The 18,528-nt window shown below is 35.4% G+C and overlaps 6 protein-coding genes across 7 annotated transcripts; 1 reads left to right on the forward strand and 5 right to left on the reverse strand.

Annotated features, from left to right (window-relative positions):
- Nucleotides 1-794: 794 nt before the first annotated feature.
- Nucleotides 795-1,659, forward strand: LOC112083393 (F-box/LRR-repeat/kelch-repeat protein At1g09650-like). The gene is made up of 2 exons (XM_024151116.1): nucleotides 795-1,022; nucleotides 1,135-1,659. The coding sequence occupies exons 1-2, from the start codon at nucleotides 795-797 to the stop codon at nucleotides 1,657-1,659; spliced, it is 753 nt and encodes a 250-aa protein (XP_024006884.1).
- A 2,298-nt stretch (nucleotides 1,660-3,957) lies between these two features.
- Nucleotides 3,958-7,195, reverse strand: LOC18013090 (phosphatidylinositol 4-kinase gamma 7). The gene is made up of 2 exons (XM_006395603.2): nucleotides 6,869-7,195; nucleotides 3,958-6,523 (listed from the first exon to the last, which is right to left on the reverse strand). Exon 2 carries the CDS (start codon nucleotides 6,250-6,252, stop codon nucleotides 4,303-4,305), a length of 1,950 nt encoding a protein of 649 aa, XP_006395665.1. The 5' UTR covers nucleotides 6,253-6,523; nucleotides 6,869-7,195; the 3' UTR covers nucleotides 3,958-4,302.
- A 2,314-nt stretch (nucleotides 7,196-9,509) lies between these two features.
- Nucleotides 9,510-11,575, reverse strand: LOC18013112 (pentatricopeptide repeat-containing protein At2g03880, mitochondrial). The gene has a single exon (XM_006395604.2). The coding sequence runs from the start codon at nucleotides 11,572-11,574 to the stop codon at nucleotides 9,682-9,684; it is 1,893 nt and encodes a 630-aa protein (XP_006395666.1). The 5' UTR covers nucleotide 11,575; the 3' UTR covers nucleotides 9,510-9,681.
- A 156-nt stretch (nucleotides 11,576-11,731) lies between these two features.
- On the reverse strand, nucleotides 11,732-13,694 carry LOC18013113 (sm-like protein LSM7). 2 transcript variants are annotated; one of them, XM_006395605.2, is made up of 6 exons: nucleotides 13,587-13,694; nucleotides 13,120-13,174; nucleotides 12,951-13,032; nucleotides 12,790-12,861; nucleotides 12,121-12,173; nucleotides 11,732-11,988 (listed from the first exon to the last, which is right to left on the reverse strand). In XM_006395605.2, exons 2-6 carry the CDS (start codon nucleotides 13,120-13,122, stop codon nucleotides 11,899-11,901), a joined length of 300 nt encoding a protein of 99 aa, XP_006395667.1. In that variant the 5' UTR covers nucleotides 13,123-13,174; nucleotides 13,587-13,694; the 3' UTR covers nucleotides 11,732-11,898. The 2 variants fall into 2 exon arrangements, with proteins under 2 accessions (XP_006395667.1, XP_024007357.1); XM_024151589.1 differs by lacking the exon at nucleotides 13,587-13,694 and adding an exon at nucleotides 13,486-13,507.
- Nucleotides 13,695-14,085: 391 nt separating this feature from the next.
- On the reverse strand, nucleotides 14,086-15,027 carry LOC18013114 (tetraspanin-13). The gene is made up of 2 exons (XM_006395606.1): nucleotides 14,461-15,027; nucleotides 14,086-14,373 (listed from the first exon to the last, which is right to left on the reverse strand). The coding sequence occupies exons 1-2, from the start codon at nucleotides 15,025-15,027 to the stop codon at nucleotides 14,086-14,088; spliced, it is 855 nt and encodes a 284-aa protein (XP_006395668.1).
- A 1,405-nt stretch (nucleotides 15,028-16,432) lies between these two features.
- On the reverse strand, nucleotides 16,433-17,664 carry LOC18013127 (probable root meristem growth factor 8). Its single transcript, XM_006395607.2, has 4 exons — nucleotides 17,553-17,664; nucleotides 17,130-17,197; nucleotides 16,929-16,986; nucleotides 16,433-16,569 (listed from the first exon to the last, which is right to left on the reverse strand). The coding sequence occupies exons 1-4, from the start codon at nucleotides 17,662-17,664 to the stop codon at nucleotides 16,433-16,435; spliced, it is 375 nt and encodes a 124-aa protein (XP_006395669.2).
- Nucleotides 17,665-18,528: the final 864 nt, after the last annotated feature.

Genomic DNA, 18,528 nt, shown 5'->3' on the forward strand with positions numbered 1-18,528 from the left:
AAAAAGGGGCAAAACTAGAGAAACGTGCTCCAAAAGAAAAAGAAAAGAAAAGAAGAAAAAAAAAACCTATTAGGGCTAGGATTTGGATTCGGTAGGAGAAGCGAATATCCAGACAATAAAGTGTTTATAAATATTAGGGCTAGGATTTGGATTCGGTAGGAGAGGCAGATGAGAAGATAATTTGAAGAGACGAAGAAGGCAAAATATTTACCTGGTAAGCGGAGTTGACCGGAAAAATTTCAAGAATACAGTGTTTATAAATCTGCTAAAAGGTGTTTGCTTAAGGTTCTTATACAAAGAGGATTTTTTTCATACTCTGAAGAAATTACAGAAGACACTAACAAAGCAAAAAGTATAAGAAGAAGCGAAGACAATCAGCGAGAGACACAGAGACAATCCATCATCGATGGAGGAGCAGAAGAAGCACGAAAAGTCGAAACTTGCTTCGTCATCAGAAAGATGTGAAGAGGCAGTGTTTTAAAAGGATAAAAGACGATGATGATAAATCATCAACTTTGAGCTACGAAAAAGACCGAGTAAGCAAAAGAAGAAGAAGACGAAGAGAGGTGATCATTGAGATAATACCCAACGACGACGCGTTAGAAGAGATTCTTGTGAGGCTTCCTGTGAAATCCCTATTTAGATTCCAAACCGTGTCTAAACAATGGAGACGCATGATAACGTCCAAGTATTTCAAGGATAGATACATGTTGCATCAGAAAAGCCAGGAACCCAAATTTCTCTGTCTATATGAAGATAGAGACTGGTTTATGTCAAACTTTGCTCTAAAGACGATGAGGTTGGAGTGGTCTTCGGCTTGGCTAGTGAAAGAAGAAGAAGAGTATCATATTTATGATAAACCAGAAGATGAGACAGTGATGGTTTGCACAAGTCTTGATGGTCTTGTCTGCTTCCATGGCGGTACGGAGTTGAAAGAGCCAATTAGAGTGATAAATCCAGCCACGAGATGGTCTCAGACGCTTCCTCTTGCCAAGATTCAGCTGGAGCATTTACACATCAAGGCAAAGTTATATATACCTTGTCCATGATTTGGAAAAGACAACGTCACAGGAACCTACAAAATAGTATGGCTCATGCACAACATTTTTCGACAAAAACACCTCATCATGCGAGGTTTTCGATTTCGGTGTCAAGCAATGGAGGCTGGTGATTCCACCTGATCATCCGACAGACCACAAGGTGTCACCAACATTTTCAAACGGATGGCTTTATCGGTTCAGCCAAGAGCATACTAAGTTGGTTGCTTTTGATCTTCACATGGAGATGTTTCAAGTCGTTCCAAACCCGATCATTGATCCATCATCTTCATCATCATCATCATCGTCTATTAATATGGAGATGGACAGCATTGATGATGAACGTGGTCTTGTATGGATTTCTGTGACAAATGGAGATGGCATGCAACACGTTTGGAGGATCAGTAACCACAATACAGGAGGAGGATTGTTAAAGATGTACAAGATGTTCTCCTTTGAATTGAACAAGATTACGTCGACTTGGTTTGAAGAAACTCTTCTTGATTCGACGCTCCTCATGATTGTTGCAATTTCCAAGAATGATGACAAGGTGATGCTCTCAAAATCTCGCTCCCAAACCCTCATCCTTTATCAACCCCTAAACCCTAATTCTACTCTCTAGTCTCTATCACATCTTTTCTTATTCTCCTCCTCGACCGTGTCGCAGTGGAATTCTTTCTTATTTCCCAAGTTTGAATTAAATCAAGTGTTTAAAGTGGATTTGAATATCATTTACTATACGAAATTATTTTAATATTTTTTATTTTATCAGTCCAATTTTCGGACTAGCTTCATTTGGATTTGATTATTGACCACTCTTGCATGCTTCTTTGCCTAAATCAGTAATCCATATAACATATATCTTATATTTTACATCTCTTTAAGTGATCTTATTTTACAAACATATATCTTTTATAGATTATATTTCTGGTAAATATCTTTCATTTTATGTTTTTTTTTACTATTTCAATCCATAAAACAAAAGCATAATTTCTATACTTTTGCTTTCCTGCAGTGAACTTACGAATATATGTCTAAATATATATATAGTTACTTTCTTTACTGCCAAGATCATATATAATTTAGATTCTTTAGTCTACTAATATCAACTGTATAGAAAAATCTGGGCTAAATACTTTATGGATGTTTTGTGAGGAATACACAAACAAATGCATGGTCACTGAGTTATCATTAATTTGTCTGCTTAGTGAAATTATTTATTTATCACGTTCATGTCAAATCACACACCAAACGCAGACCAAGTTGCCGATAAATCATATCCAAAGCCAAAAATAAAGCATCAAAATATTTTATGTTCATTTTCTTATTGTATTGGTAGGACAAACGTTAGCCTTACTCATTTAAAACAGTTTCGATAAGCTTTATGTGTGAAGAGTCGGTACAAAACAGTCAAGAGTTTTGTTTACATGCAAATGTTAGGGAACTATAAAAATCTAAAATTTTCGATCATGAAAAAATTGTATGTGACGGATAAATAGCAAAACAAGAAAACGTCAAAAATATATAGTCAAGCTACTTTCTATATGATAATCACGAATTTTACAAAGCGAATATTATTATTAAATTTGGTTATTTTTAATGAGATATACTTTTGATTTTTAACACGCTCAGAGCATATAGTATAGTGAATATATATTTTCTAAGAAATGTACCATCAATTGGAACAAGTCGAATCTCCTCTTGTAATATATAGTATATAATACTTGTTAATATTAAATAGGAAGATATAAAGTCTTTTAAAAGAAAAGAGAGAAGTAATGATGAGAAAGGAACAGCCAAAACATTCAAAGCTTTTAGTCAAATGTTAAAACTCTACATAAATTGCCAAAAAGAAATACATGGTTTAGAAAGGTAATATGAATGTGAACATTTATAAAAATAAGATGAGCAGTAAACTACAAAGGTAAATCGAAGATTATCGAATGCCCATTCTCTTTATTACTATGTAGACTTAGTTTGTTTTTTTCCTTGTAATTTGAATACGAGTACGATATCATGTTTGAAAATTAATTACTTATAGGTTATATAACATAATATATATAGAATCATCAATTAAAGTATTTATCAATGACTTATTTTGAATATGGAAAAGATCATAGATAGAACATAACTTTATGAACATGTAAATAGTGTAGATCCTTTTGATAGTACATATAGAAGTACGTACCACGCAGGGAAAAAAAAAAAAAAAAGAAGGGAAGGATATTACGTTAAAATTGATGTTGTCTTGTCGAAAGGACGGATATAAAAATGATATACCCTACCCACAAATCGGTCCCACATTTTCTATTTCATCGTTTTGTTGCGTCAAAACTTGGTATGATTCTTCGAACTTTGGACATAACCTGATGGGATAAATGGATAATGGAACAAATGGGTTGATGATGATGACCATTTCACTTTCTTAGCAGCTGTCTTCGTACCAAACTATCCTCTTACGTAGGGACCATCACGCTTACGCTTTACCACTTTCTCTCGTCTCTTTCTAACACTCATCAAACCTATGATAGATTGGGCTCAAACTTAAGCTATGGATGGTTGAAATTTGATTTGTGGCAGTATAACATTAAACACCATTTACAATGTTTTGCATTTTTAAGTTATAAGTTCCAATCATCATAACTAGTTAACACAAACATAAAAAAAAAAAGTCGGGTTTAGCTATTTTTATATTGAAAGAAAAAGAAGAAATGGGTCATACAAATGTGAAACGATCTAGCTATTGTTTGGCTACTGGCTACTGCTATATTTATGCTAACCGTTCTTGTTTCTCTATTAAAAAGTTCGGTTTTTAATTAATGTCATTGCCTGGTCCATAGACCGAGCTGTGTGTTGTAGTTGATGAACCATACATCAGATCACGAGATAGACAATAGGTTCATTATAGTAACGATCACACTAAAACTCGAAAGAAGACTAATATTATTTATGAGACAAGGCCAAGCCACAAGGACATACCAAAGGAAAAAAACTAGAAAAGGTGGGTGATAAAGGGGCAAAAAAGAAAAGAAAACAAAGAAGATCACAAGGAAGGAAAAGGTAAAGACAGATATATACAAAACAGTAAGAAAAAAAGAAAACAAACAAACCCCTTTTTCACCTCGTCGCTTGTCATAAGCCAAACCTTCCAAACGTAAACTATTTTTTTTAAATACCATAGAAGCCTTCAGTGTCTCACTCCAAACTGTAGATTCTGTCTCTCTTTTAACTTTCTCTCTTGAGTTTTACTTTTACTATACGGTTCTCAAAACTGGCATGAAGTGCCAAGTCTCTGTCTCTTACTCAACGTTGCGGTCTTGCGTTTTGCGAAAGCCGGTCCAAGCAACTCTTGGAACCTCTCCAAGAACAGAACCCACTCGTCTTCTTTCATGTCTGCTACTTTCACAAAGCTTGCACTCACTGGAAGCTGTTCGTTTGCGCTTTTGTGACCAGACGATGTGTTTTCAGATTTGCCTCTAGTTAAAGGTTTTGGGGCTTTTCGTCCCGTGTCGCTAAGATGTGTGTTCTTCATGGAAGTAGAGAGCTGTGAAAGAGATGTAGATTTGCCAAGAAAAGCAGCAGAACTAAAAAAGCTGTCTTTCATGGTGATCATGGGGACAGCATTTTCAGTATTGTCCTCCTCTTCTTCATCTTCTTCTTCTTCCTTGATGCTTTCTTCCAGCTTTCCGAGTGAAGACCGTCCGTTTGAAAAAGGGTTTTTCGTGAAGTAGTCATCGGTTAGTTGTATCTTGGAGCCATAAACTGATTCTAGCTCATCACAGTCTAGATCAAACTGAAACTCTGCTTCTCCTACTAAATCTGACCTTGGAGAGAACACATCTCGCTCAGTGATTGATCTCTTGGCTTCTATACACACAACCTCGAGTTCACTTGGCTCCTCTTCTCCTGGTCGAAATTCCCGAGTCATCATCTCACCAATCTCGGCAAGACACATCCCATAACCAGCAGCTTCTTTTAGGAAAATAGTACAGAGAACAAGAACCCGTAGACAAGCTTCTCGAATCATTGGAAGTTCTCTTCGAAGCATGTCACAGTCCTTCAATGGATCAAGCTTTTGAATGTAGTCAAGCTCTTCATCAGAGAAAGGCAATGATGCCTGAGGCCAATGAATCCACTCGAAATAAGGATCCTCCAAGGTTTCTGGCAAGCACAGACCATGGTCTATTGGAATAAGCTCAACTTGACCAAAAGTCCCGGCTCCATCTAGCTTTTTCACCAAAAGGTTCCCACCATGACGGTCTGTGTTGAAGATCCTTATGTCCAATATACCAATGCGGTGCACAGAAGCCACAGGGAAGCTTGAAGTGCCATGATCGCTGGCATCGAAATCATGAGCCACAAACTTCTGGAAAGAAGCAATCTTGCTAACAAGCTTCTTCTCCCGAGGCTTGTTCCCTTTCACACCATCGTTGACATTGAATACAGAATGAGTAATCTTCACAAGAGCAGTGGGAGGCACATTCGCAAAGCGGTCATAATCAAGAAGATAAGCAGCAACTTCCCTAAAACCGGTTTCTCCAACCCTTACAGAAGACTTCAAGCCAGGTTGGCCAAGTGCTTTCCCAACAAAGCCTTTCGGATTGTTAGGTGCAAATGGCTCTTCATCCGTCGGCTTCACAATCGCAACGCTCTGACCCTTTTTGTTCCTAAAATAGTATGCACCTCCAAGCCCGCTATGAACAGCGAGTGGTTCAACGCCCACCTTCATCGCCTTCACAATGTCCTTCACCATTTGTTTTACAATCGAAAAACACTCTGATTGGCCTAGTATCTCAATAGGACCACTTCGATCTTTCTGCTGCAGATCCCTCCCAGTAGGTGAAAGACAAGGAGTAGACGAGCTTCTGTGCATGAAGTTACGTTTCAGGAGAAGCGGAGAATCGTTCCTCACAGCACTCAGGTCGTTCGTCAACACCATATCCCCATAGGTCAAGGAGCTTTCCTCAGTGGGGAAATTAAGAGCAATCTGAAGCCTTCTCTTCACTGTATGAACATTGTCACTACGATCAAGCTCCATTCCCAAAACACAACCAGTTTCAGTTTGCACAAAAACCCTTCGTCCAGAGGATTGTCTCTGTAGCTGCTGGTGATGTTTATGCTGCTTCCCTTCCATCTTATTAGCCCCAGTAAGGGGTGTCTTGAATACCGCTACTGCCATCTGTGTCTGAACAGGACTGTCTAGGTTCCGAGACATGAAACGGAAGGTGAAACCAAGGAAACAGCAGAAGCAGCTGCCGAGGAGAGACCGTTCCCGTTCCCTTCAAGACCAGTGCCTTTGTCTGAAACCAACACGAGCCTGACAAAGCAGAGGCAGATAATACCTAGACCGACCATGAAACGTAGAGAACCCGAATCTACTATATGCAGAGGAGACAGATTTCACTAAAAACTCAGAGCTTTGAGAAAGGGTTTGATCCAATTGCTACATCAGGTAAGCCATGTTTTGATCGATCAGGAGAAGAAATCTGCAAAAAGAGCACATCAAAAGGATATCACAAATCAAGTAGATCTATCAAAAGCGATCTCAGTCTCTAGACTTTAAGAGAGATTCCAAAAATGCTATAAATTTGATCATTTCTAAACACATACATCGCACTAATCGATTGAATAGATCCTGATCCGAGAAATTTTACATATTCGCTTGCACAAATCGATTCCAAAGATTGGAACTTTTCATTCCGTCTTTGCTAGAAACAGAAATCAGGAGAATGAAATTGCAGAAAGTCCAAAACTTTTTTAACTTTAAACAAATCAGTGAGCTTCAGAATCGAACACGACGATAATCAAACATAAGGATGAAGAAAACTCACCGAGAAACCAAGATCTGAAGAACAGAGCGGGAAATCAAAACCCGAGGAACTTGAGGCGAAACAGTCGCAAAAAAAGGAGGAATTTGTCAATTCAAAAGCATCATCGTCTCCGAAAAACACACGCACATGGAGGAGGAGGAAGAATCTTCGAACAGGCTTCAATGGAGGCAAGGAATCGAGGGAAAAAAAGAAAGAAAGAATCAAAGTCAGTGAGAAACACTGATCCCTAGCCGCCTCTCTCTCTCTGTGTATGTGTTTCGCTGTCTCCTTCCTTGGTTTCACCTCTCTGAAGAACGCTTTTTAACTCTGATCTCGTAAGGACTATGGTTAAATCTCTAACCATGGTTTGAGTAACTATTTTCAGCAACCTATTTATTGGATAGATCATAAATCTATCTTAATGACACGTCATCGTATTATTATTTTAATTCCTCATTAATTATTACAAGTTAAATTTTGTTTTCTTTCGTTATGTTGTTTATTCCACTGGATTATGATTTGGTGTTGCCGTAGTTTTTACTTTTTTTTTTCAATTATTATTCTGACATATACATATGTTACTTATCAATATAATTTTCTTTGCCAAATCTGAAAATATCTTAATTTCTTTCTTTGGTACTTTTTTCAAAAGAAATTTGTAGTTCTGCTCTCATATTTACCAGTTCATATTTCCTTCTTTTAGGCTTTAACAGGTCCTTTAAATTCTTGTACCTCATTTTCTTTTTCGTTTTTTCCATTTTTTCTTCTTAAATCCATAATAGGATTTAAATTGAAATATGGACAAGTATGAATTTATTTTATTTATTAGCTGTTAGATTGTTGTATCATGATATGACGAATGATAAAAACGTCATTTTTATTTGTACAAAAGTTTTTCTAAGAAAATTAGAATCTTTGTTCTGTAGTTTAGAAAATAAATATTAAAAAATTGGAATATGATTACACCACACTTCAAGATTACAAAATAATGCTAAATAACTTAATTTATTGCCTATGTTCCTTGCTAATCAGTAATCACTACGGAAAGACGTGCGATATCACCAACGAAGAGTTAAGAAAATGAAATTATATAATTATGAAATAATTTTTGCAAAAATGATATGATATATTTCTCCTGAACAAATTGTTTTGCAAAGCAAAAAAAAAAGAAGAAAAATATGAGTTAAATAAAACGAAAGATACAACCAAAAAAAACGAAAAATAACTGAGTAAAATGGACAAGGAAATTGACAAAACAAAAAAAATGGACAGGGACATAGTAAAATAGGAAACATTCATCATCGTCCCCGTCTTTAGAAGAGTCTAGAACAGGCAAAAAGAGCCGTTCGATTTTAGATTCTTATGGACTTTTGACCGTCCGATGTGGGAATGCCGATGTGGTTTGAAAAGGATTTAGTGGTGACATGAACGAAATTGGGCCTCATACCCAAAATAACAATGAAGTAAAATGGCTATAGTTGCAACTGATAAGTAATTAAAAATCAAGATCATATTTACAGATGATAACATTTCACATGACATTAGAATATTGCCATAAGGCTTTTGAAATCATCAAAAAGATTTATGATTTAAATATTTTAATCTTTCCATTTAACAAATACTTGACCAAAGTATGAAATAACTAAAATATATAATTAGTTGGAAAAATTGGGTTTTGTTAAAATAGCAAGATAATATAAAAGATAACTGAAGAATTAACAATGAACAAAAAAAAGTGATGTTCAGTTGAATAAGTCTTCAATAAAAAAATACCAATTTTAATTATGAGGTCCATTAGGTCTCAAATGAATAAAGCGACTACAATGGCACTTTTCAGTCCACATGAAAATACTAATACTGAATCATAATAAATAATGAGATTAAACCACTTTGGACATAAAGATCTTGTCTCCATAATGCAAAATTCAGCTTTGGACACTTTTGTCTATTTTAATGATTTTTATTTTAGGAAAACAAATAATAATAAAGAGAGATTAAGCATAAATTATAGTACATGATCCAAAGCCATGTGCAGTAGTGTCTTCCCATTAACTCGACTCTAATTTTTCATGGGAAATATTTCTGAAAACAAAGAATCATAAAAATAGTATTACTATGATCTTTAGGTACTCTGATTTTATCAAAAGTTATAGAAAGGTTCAGTTTTGGTGTATCAATATAAAACACATTGTCAATTTCATTACCAAATCAAATATTCTCACACAATTTACTGATTCATCAAGAACAGGATCAAGTAGTTTATTATACAGTACAAATCATCGCAAAATCGTAAGAACTCCTTTTACCTTAACCACAAACTTAGCAAAATCTAACACCATTTGCTTCCTTCTTGACATGTGAATAGCAAACAGACAAAATCCAACTCTGAAACTGAGCCGGTTTTTATCTAACCAAGAATTGACTAAATCATAATAACAATGACACTACCATGTTAGAAACAGAGTCTTCAACAGAAACTCCCCCAAGAAAACCTAAAAATCTGCAAGAAACAGAAATCAATTGATTCAGGAGAGAGTAATGCTTATGCTTTACGAAGAACTTGAAAGAAAAAATGAAAGATCACTGCAGTTCAATACTTAAAACACCATCCTCTCTTAGCTGTTTGCAAATGTTACAAGATCCATTCCAAAAATTTGACAAGTTCACTCTATTTTTCTAGACAAATCGATGAAGAAATTCCGGAAAACTATAAGCAAAAAGTAAGGAGCTTCACAAGCGAACAAGACTCGCATATCAACAAATGGATGAAGAAAACTCATCGACAACCAATCTTCTAAACATAGTTTGTTGCACCATCTAAGGCCATCTGATTGTTACCAGTAGTCTCCACACGAGCATTTTCCATCCTCGAAATGATGGTAACGTATTGGATCTCTTATAACTATATTACGGTTCTCAAGCTTCGAGGCGAGCTTGAAAAACACATGACAGTCTCCACATATTCTCAGATTCTTTCTGATCCTAATGACCTTCCCGAAAGGTAACGTTATCAAGCCAAAGGCCAAAGCCAGCTTCTCGCTGTGATGTCTAAGAGAATCTTCCATCTGTTCTCCTTCAAGATCTTGTAGCACAAAGTTTGTTTCAGGAACATAACCAATGCTAATCATTCTATGGATCAACTGATTCAGTTTCTTGTTGACTTCAACTATCTCTGGGTGAGATTCGTCTCCAATGATAAAAGCATGAATCTTTTTGTTAACTTCAATCCAGCTACATCCAGGTTCTTTCTTGATTCCTCTGTCTTTCATGCGTGTCCGAATTTCTTCAACACTGTCCCATTTCTGAGACTTTGCATATATGTTAGACAACAGTGTGTAAGTTCCTGCATCCCCGGGATCGAGTTCAATGACCTTTTTAGCTGCATATTCGGCTAGCATCATGTTTCCCTGGACTCTACAAGCACCAAGCAGCGTTCTCCATGTCACAGCATCTGGCTCACACTCCATTTCATTTAAAAGCTTGACTGCATCGTCGAGCTTTCCAGCTTTTCCTAGAAGATCAATCATGCAACCATAGTGTTCCCTTACCGGATCAATTCCATAAAGTTTCTTCATTGATCTGAAGTAGTACCAACCATCTTCCAAGAGCCCTGCGTGGCTGCAAGCAAACAGAACTCCAACAATCGTAATGTAGTTTGGTTTCGTCCCACAAGATTTCATGGACTCAAACAACTTCAGTGCTTCCTGGCTATAACCATTCTGTGCCAACCCTGAAATCATAGTACTCCATGTAATCACATCTCTCTCCTTCATCTGTCTGAACACACGACGAGCATCCTCCAAGCTCCCACACTTGCAGTACATGTCCACGAGTGCGTTGTTGAGTATCAAGTCTTGGTCATATTTCAAGATATGAACGTGGGCTTGCATCCCAAGCTCCAACAGAGCCAGACCAGTACACGCCCTCAATACGCTAGTCAACGTAGCCTGCTCCGCAATGAAACCAGCTCTCTTCATCCGCTTAAAAAGTTTCAAAGCTTCGTCACTTTTACTATTCTGAGCAAAGCCACCAATGATCGAGTTCCAAACGATGGCATCACCAGTGACCATTTCATCGAAAACCAAAAGAGCATCCTCCGGCTCACCTAGTTTAGCAAACACATCAATCAAAGCACTCCTGACGAAAACGTCAGACTCCAAACCTTCCTTGATAATCCCACAATGAACCATTCTAACATCAGACATCCCGTTGCAGGATCTCAACACAGAGGAGTAAGTATACACATTAGGCCTCACACCTTCTTTCAACATCAAAACCAAAAGCTCCAAAGCCTTTTGGTGAAGTTTACACTTAGAATATGCAGAGATCATGGTAGTCCAAGAAACAACATTCCTTTGAGGCATTTTGTCGAACAACTGGTGAGCGTCATTCACAAGATTGAACTTTACATACATATTGATCAGAACATTAACCAGAAAGAGCATTGGTTGATGCCCATTGAAGTACAAATGACGACAAATTAGATTACCTTCATGAACAGCTCTATGAGACATACAACACTTGATGAGCTCAGAGTAAGTCGCAGAGTCTGCCCAAAGACCATGACTTTGCAACGAATCCATTGCTTTCAGAGCTCTATGAAGGTCTCTCTGGTAACAGAATCTGGTGAATTCATTAAGAAGAAGAGTTTGATCGGCGGAGCTGTAACTACACCGCAACGTGAGGACTGGTCTAAGGAGTTCGAGCTTTGTCGTTACAGACTTCATCTCGCCCACGACAAACTCCAAAAACAGCTCAAATCACACTACAAAACTCTTGTTCTTGTCCAACATAACGTCACATTTGATATTGGTAAGTGTTTAAGTAGTGAAAAATATCAAATTTGGGAGCAACTAGATTCAAGTTTGGTAAAAAACTGATTACTTAAAGATAACAAAGAAACAAGAATAGCCTATGATGTCCCAAATAAGTATATATTAAAACAATGTTTCCAACATCATATTCATAGTAGATACTCAGACACATAATACTCTCTAAAACTCCCAAGTTAAACTAATAGAGAGAGACATAATCTTTTGGAGAAAATCTCTTTAGACAGCTTCTGGTTGACCGAAAGGGTTAGCGATTTCTTCAGTGCCATCAGTTGGTGAGACGAGCATCACCGCTGTTCCACGGCAAACCTAAACCAGAGAGCATGCATAGTGGTTCAGAATCTAAGAGTTTAACTATAAAGCTTCATTACGAGTAAGAAGATGCCAAAATGTAACCAGAAGAAAACAATGCGGTGAAAAAGAAGAGTAAAGGAGTCATACAATTAGACCAAGTCGTCTTGTCTGGTCAGTAGTCTTCAAAGGATCATCGTGATCTGGTCAAACATCAGAAAAGAGTCATAATGCTGAATAATTATAGTTCATGGAAATCAACAAGACAACACAGCTCTAGTTTCAAATCAGAAAAGAGGTGATGCCCACTTATAACATAGCAATCACGAATGAGCAATAAAATATCTAATCAAGATTTTTTATGTAGCAGAGTAAGGTGAATCGAATGAGATACAGACAAGGGTCATAATACTACTGTACATAGCATGGAAATCACAAGGGAAGGGAACACAGCTTCTGGTTTCAAAATGGATAAGAGAGTGATACTGTCCCAATTATATCACGGCAAGAGAAATCATGATTAAGAGATCAAAAAACCTCTCTTGTCACATATCTAATCAAATTTCTATAACATAGATACACATAAAAAATGAATGTAGCAGAGTGAAGAATCAAATCAGATACAGAGAGTCTCCTATTTATGGCGGATTCCACTAGAGAATTGTGGTTGAACATAGATCTACATGACTTAAACTACTCATCTCATTTTGTGCAATAATCATATGAAAAGAAATATAAGATAGGGCCTAACAATAACTATGTAGTAGATACAAATACAACTGCGTAAAGCAATTCAAAAATACACACTAAGAGAGATACCTCGAACAGACTCTACTGCTTCATCAAGAACAAGGTTAAGCAATTGATCGTAGCCCTTGAGAGTTCCAGTGACTGAAAAAAGAGAACAACCAGCAAATCTCAATGCAAGATTGAAATCAACTTCACATCATCATAAAAATTAAAAAAAGTCATTTTTTAACCTTGTCTACCACCGGTCAGCTTAACTTGCACACCCTTATCCACAAACTTGGCCAAATCTAACACCGTTTCCTTTCTTCCTGACTGTGAAAATAAACAGAGAAAATCAAACACTGAATCCACTCAAATCATAATAACAATGATACTTTGCATCAATGTAAATTAACTTACCATGTTAGAGGCAGAGTCTTCGACAAAAAAATTCTTCTTTAAAAACCCTTCAAATCTGGAAGCAAACGGAAATCAAATTGATTCAGAAAGAGAGTCATGCTCATACTTTATGAAGAAGTTGACAGAGAATAAGGAAGATCACTGCAGGTCAATAATTGATTAAACACAAAATTAGGGTTTTGCAATCCTTTGTCCCCAACTCTTAAGTGGAGATTGTAATCCAATTAAAAAGAAGGGTTTGGATTCCAGAAATTCGGAAACCTCACTCCATTTTATTTGAAAAGATCGATGAATGGAAATAGGAAATCAAAATCGGGAGAAAGAAAAGGACTTTACAAGAAGAACACGGCGAGGAAGAAAAAAAACCTGGAGAAATTACGAAAACTACAGCCAAAGATGCTACTATAAGCAAATCAGTGAGATTCAACACAATCGAACACGATTGGAGATTGATGAAGAAAACTCACCGGGAAGACGAAGATCAGTAAAACCCAGAAACTTGGGCAAAGCAAATCGCAGACGAATTTGTAAAGTCAGAGATAACCGGAGAATCCAATCTATAGTGACTCCGTTATGTGGTTAACATCTCTAAACCATGGTTTGAGTCAAAATCCATAACAATAATTTCACATTTAACATATTAAACCATTCTTCGGAGCCTTAACAAATCATTTGATTTGGTTTTAAGACTGGTTTCTCAAGCATGATTTCGGTTCGAAAACTATATAATATTGCGCAATTAATTATCAGAAGAAAAAAATTATTTTATAGACCAATTTTTTAATTTTATTTCAATTTCTTGGCAAAAGAAATTTTACTTTGATGGAAATTTAGAAAAATTATTGAAAATATGAAAACTACAACAGTCTATTTTCACGTACAAAGGTTTGGAATTGATTCACTACACAATTTTTAAGAAGTGAAACAAAACAAAAGTAAGATGTGTTTATATATATGTTACAAAATCTAGTTCTGAGTTGCTCGAAGGCTCCTTAACCAAGCAAACCAACCGACAATGCCAATGGAAAGACTAAAGATGATATGAAGGATATTAATTGTAAGGGAAAACGAATTATTATGTAAATCAGCAATAATCACAGCTTTACATGAATAACAATCGAAGCATAATGTGTTTGCCGAATTGTTCCATGTCTTGCAATCTTCTTCTAAGTTGTTATAATATCTTGAAACCTTCCAAAGATTTGGTTTCTCATATTTGAATCCACATGAAAGTGGTGGCTTGCAGCAACCCGACTGTACGTTATAACAAGAACACAATATTAATTAGAATAATCATTCATTAGAAAAATTTAAACTTGAGCATATCTTACGTATACGTACCTGTAAAGGAGTTAGATTCATCTGATAAAACTCAGAAGCGGGCATGTTTTGGTTAGAGAAAAGGGTGTTACAAACATTATCTTTAACAAGACATCTCCTAGTACGATACCATTCATCTTCTTTGATGACCAATCTACGAACCCATCCAGAGTAATCCTCGAACCTAAACTCATGGATCTTGGTCCCAGGGAACAACCTAGGATTGGTCTCGTGATGGAGACAGTAAACGAAAACGGCTTTAGCAACGACCACGAACATCCACAAGAAGAAGATGAAGAAGTGGATTCTGAAGAGACAATCGGATTTGTAGTAAGCGGCGTAGAATCCGGTGAGAGTCATGGCGAGCAATGCGAAGCTCACGAAGATTCCGGGAGTTGTCAAGAACCGGTTACATTCATCGGTTTTGTAATGTAATGTCGAGACGGTGACGAACCAGAAAGCGGACGTGACGAGGAATATCGCGTTTACTATCAAGAAAGTGGTGTTGAATGGAAATGAGATTTCCTTTAAAAATGACAATGATGATGAAGGTTTTTCTTTTTTTTGTTCTTCTTTTTCTTTCGCCATTATTATATCGATCGTGTTATTGTTCCAAAAAATGAGAAAGGGAAAGAGAGAAAGGGGTTAAGTCAATTAAAAAAGGAGGTTAATGAATAATTGATCAAAAAGAGTCCAATGATGACTTGTTGCACAAGATAAGTTTAGGTTTTGTTGCTTGTAATTTAACGAAACACCTGAAAACAGAAAAAAAAAACTAACATAGATAGAAATTGTCTGTTTTCTTATTTGTATGTGTGTTTGCTGTTGACCGGTTTGGTCAAATGTCCATGGAAATTTTCTAACTTCCTTAAAAGATCATTTTCACCTTTAAACATAAGTCACACAACAAATTTCATTATCACATATATAATATTCCAAGAAGAAATGAATGATTTTTTTTTAGTTGTTATGAAAAAAATTGTATTATTTCTCTTTCAAATTATAAATTAGAAAATAGAAAGGCTGATAAAAATGTGCATATAGTTTTGTAAAATTGGTAAATGCTGAATGATATAGCTTTTTTTTGGGTAGTTTTGCTCTTCCTTAACCAGAAAAATCTGGGTCAAGGCACGACTAATCATGTGGTGAGTAAACCGGTTGATATAAGCGTCCACCAAATTTTCAACTCGGCTGGCCCAAAACCAATACATCGTGAGTTTCTTCAAATGGGATTTGTTAATGTGTGTTTAGTTTTGGAATTTTTTTAAAAAAAATAAGTAGTTATCCTTATCATAATAACTATAAAAACAAAACTTCTGGTTATTATTCTATATGTGTATTGGGGTTTGGCTATGGACTAGGATTATCACATGCTCATAGGATTGTAAGTGGATTTATTAGTAATTTAAGCATGATGAAATCCGTTTTTTTCTTTGTCAAAATCATAATTAACTCAATTAAAATTAACAAATATATTAAAATGTAGACACCAACACAAATCAAATTGCGCTTGTCATTTTTTAGATTAAGAAAACATATAATAATTGACCCCAAAAAAAGCATAATATATATATATATATGTGTGTGTAAATTGTGATATAGCTTTTATGTCATGATATTTTTAATACAAAATGATTTCTTATTGATCAAGCGAATCAGCCACCATGTTTTTGTTTTTGGTAAGTGTAAATCAGCCACCATGTTACAGTGCATGAAACGAAGAGCAAATAAGCTAAACCCCAAACCAGAGTTTTAGGGTTTTGCTCAATTTTTGTCGGCCATTATCATTAATTATAAATATTTTTATATATGAAAATAAAATGAACACGAACATATTCCGTTAATTACATACATATCGCCAAAACTTGTTCCTCGATGTTCCCAAAGAAACTAACTACGTTATACCAACCACTTAACCATCCTAACTTAATCTTAATTCACTAATTAACCTAGCTAAAATTAAATACTTGTATTCAAATGAAAAATTCATGTTTCATGGACTTAGTGGTAGAGACTTGTTGTGAACTGGCCTTCTTCTTCTAAACTTTGGATAATCCATGGATAGGTATTTCGATAGAGCATTCTCCTCTTCTTTTTCACTTAGTTTCTTCTCTTCACTCTTAAATTTTACTGAGAACAAAATATACGAGATTATTGATAAAAAAAATTAGTTGGAATATCTCAAAGAAATGTCGAATCTTTGCGTTTTTCTTTTATATTTTATTTATGAAGATGCTCCTGCAAATTTTTAATTTTAATATATCTGCAGCTAAAGACAAAATTCTGATGAAGAAAGTTTAAATATTGATAATTTAACCTATTCTCCTGACATGGTCAAAGATTCACATGTTTGACTTTATAGCTATTTTTAGGGATTCATTTGACTTATGAGTTTTGCTAATTACCGATTTCTTTTTTAGGAAAAAAGAAATGTCTGATTAAATATATATAAAGAAAACCTTATCAGTATGACCAAATGATTGATATACCTGAAGAAGAGACTCGTAGTTGCTCGCCTGAACCTTCATGAACTGTTGACGTCATCACCTGTTATTTTGCAGAAGAAATAGAGATGTAATGGATGATATTTGATTAGAAACTTTCCATATAATTCAAATTGGACTTTAACAGAGAAATATATATATATATATATATATATATAGATAGATACATCAATTTCTTACATTTACATGTTCTTCACTAGAGATGATCATGAGCTTCCGTGGCGCCATTTTAATAACAATCTTTTCGCTTATACCTGTTTATCATTGAAACTAAAGTTAGTAATGCAATCGATTAGAGTTTCCGTTTTTTCAAGAGCAAAACTACTTCATCTAGAAACAAAAAAAATACTCATTTGCTCATTGTATAGTTCGACAAATTTATAGACTTAGGTTATAGTGGTTGCAGAATATGAGGCTTGGAAACAAAACTGATTATTTACACTGGTGCGAACACAACAAATATATTACAAAAAAAAATGGTTTTGCAAAGCGGATTGTTATCCATCTCAAAAATAGAGCGGATCAATGAGTCACATCCGCTCCAACCATTCCTATTTCCTAAATATCAAAACTTTGGGGTTTATAAAAACTAAAAAGAAACTTAATCACCTTGGCTAGGAGATGAATAGCGAGAGTTGACTTGTAGAGAAGAGGTTGGTGTTAGAAACAATAAAATGCCTATTGCATAAAGCACGAAAGTCATGACTCCAATTAGCTTCATATTCTTCCAAGTGATTTTAGCTATAAGAAGTTTTTTGTGCTATCTTTCTTTTTGTTCTCCTTTTTGTTATTGTTCTCTTCTTTTATATCAGCCAAAAGGAACTTAGACACATACATATGTATATCTATCTATGTATCACTATATTTATATTTATATCATAAAAATATATTTAATTTGTGTATGTCAGATAGAGAGTGCACGAAACACAAAAGTGAGAGTTCCAAAACAAGTTGAAAAAACTATTTACTTATATACAAATTTATTATGTAAAGGTCTAAAAAGGGGTTCACGCCATTGAGGCTCGTTCTCGGGGTTGTCTGTCTTGGGACAAACACAAGTTTGGCATCACACTTCATCAAACCCAATTTGTCGAGTCTTCGCCTTTCTGTCTCTTTTTTTTTGTTTGTTCCTTTTCTCTCACATATCACACACGTTCTATATCTAATTATGTACTATTCTCCATTCAATTGTTCATATATCTTATACAAGATATATGTATAGAAAGATCCAATAGTGAATTATATCGTCATGTATTGTTTTCGAAAATCGGTTCTACTCTATATGTTGAAGCTCAGACGTCTGAGACGATCACATCCTATTGAGATGCTAGATGAATTTCACAATAATTTTTGTTAAGATCCCAATGGAAATTAGTAGACAAAATAATGTATTAGATATACGAGTCAGTTCACTCATTTTCAATGCACTTGAGTTTGACTTTGAGTTGAAAGATCATAAACTTACCAATATATATTAAACAAATGTTAAAGTGTTATATTGTTTGGAAAAGGACTATGTTACTGCCCGTTAAGTCATTCGTGAATATATAAATACGGCAATGAGTTTGAATAACTGAGTTAAATG

The sequence above is a fragment of the Eutrema salsugineum genome, unplaced genomic scaffold (assembly GCF_000478725.1).
Source record: "Eutrema salsugineum unplaced genomic scaffold, Eutsalg1_0 scaffold_6, whole genome shotgun sequence".
In the NCBI taxonomy this organism is placed as follows: domain Eukaryota; kingdom Viridiplantae; phylum Streptophyta; class Magnoliopsida; order Brassicales; family Brassicaceae; genus Eutrema; species Eutrema salsugineum.

Excerpts from the sequence above, each read along its gene's own strand:
- LOC18013090 (XM_006395603.2), bottom strand. The coding sequence starts at position 6,252 with ATGTCTCGGAACCTAGACAGTCCTGTTCAGACACAGATGGCAGTAGCG.
- LOC18013114 (XM_006395606.1), bottom strand. The coding sequence starts at position 15,027 with ATGGCGAAAGAAAAAGAAGAACAAAAAAAAGAAAAACCTTCATCATCA. Across the intron at positions 14,374-14,460 it reads TGAATCTAACTCCTTTACAG|TCGGGTTGCTGCAAGCCACC; the intron begins GTACGTATACGT and ends TATAACGTACAG.
- LOC18013113 (XM_006395605.2), bottom strand. Across the intron at positions 12,862-12,950 it reads GCTGACCGGTGGTAGACAAG|TCACTGGAACTCTCAAGGGC; the intron begins GTTAAAAAATGA and ends CTCTTTTTTCAG. Across the intron at positions 11,989-12,120 it reads CAAGACGACTTGGTCTAATT|GTTTGCCGTGGAACAGCGGT; the intron begins GTATGACTCCTT and ends TCTCTGGTTTAG.
- LOC18013127 (XM_006395607.2), bottom strand. The coding sequence starts at position 17,664 with ATGAAGCTAATTGGAGTCATGACTTTCGTGCTTTATGCAATAGGCATT. Across the intron at positions 17,198-17,552 it reads CTATTCATCTCCTAGCCAAG|GTATAAGCGAAAAGATTGTT; the intron begins GTGATTAAGTTT and ends AATGATAAACAG. Across the intron at positions 16,987-17,129 it reads TCATCTCTAGTGAAGAACAT|GTGATGACGTCAACAGTTCA; the intron begins GTAAATGTAAGA and ends GCAAAATAACAG.
- LOC112083393 (XM_024151116.1), top strand. The coding sequence starts at position 795 with ATGAGGTTGGAGTGGTCTTCGGCTTGGCTAGTGAAAGAAGAAGAAGAG. Across the intron at positions 1,023-1,134 it reads TGGAGCATTTACACATCAAG|GTTTTCGATTTCGGTGTCAA; the intron begins GCAAAGTTATAT and ends TCATCATGCGAG.
- LOC18013112 (XM_006395604.2), bottom strand. The coding sequence starts at position 11,574 with ATGAAGTCTGTAACGACAAAGCTCGAACTCCTTAGACCAGTCCTCACG.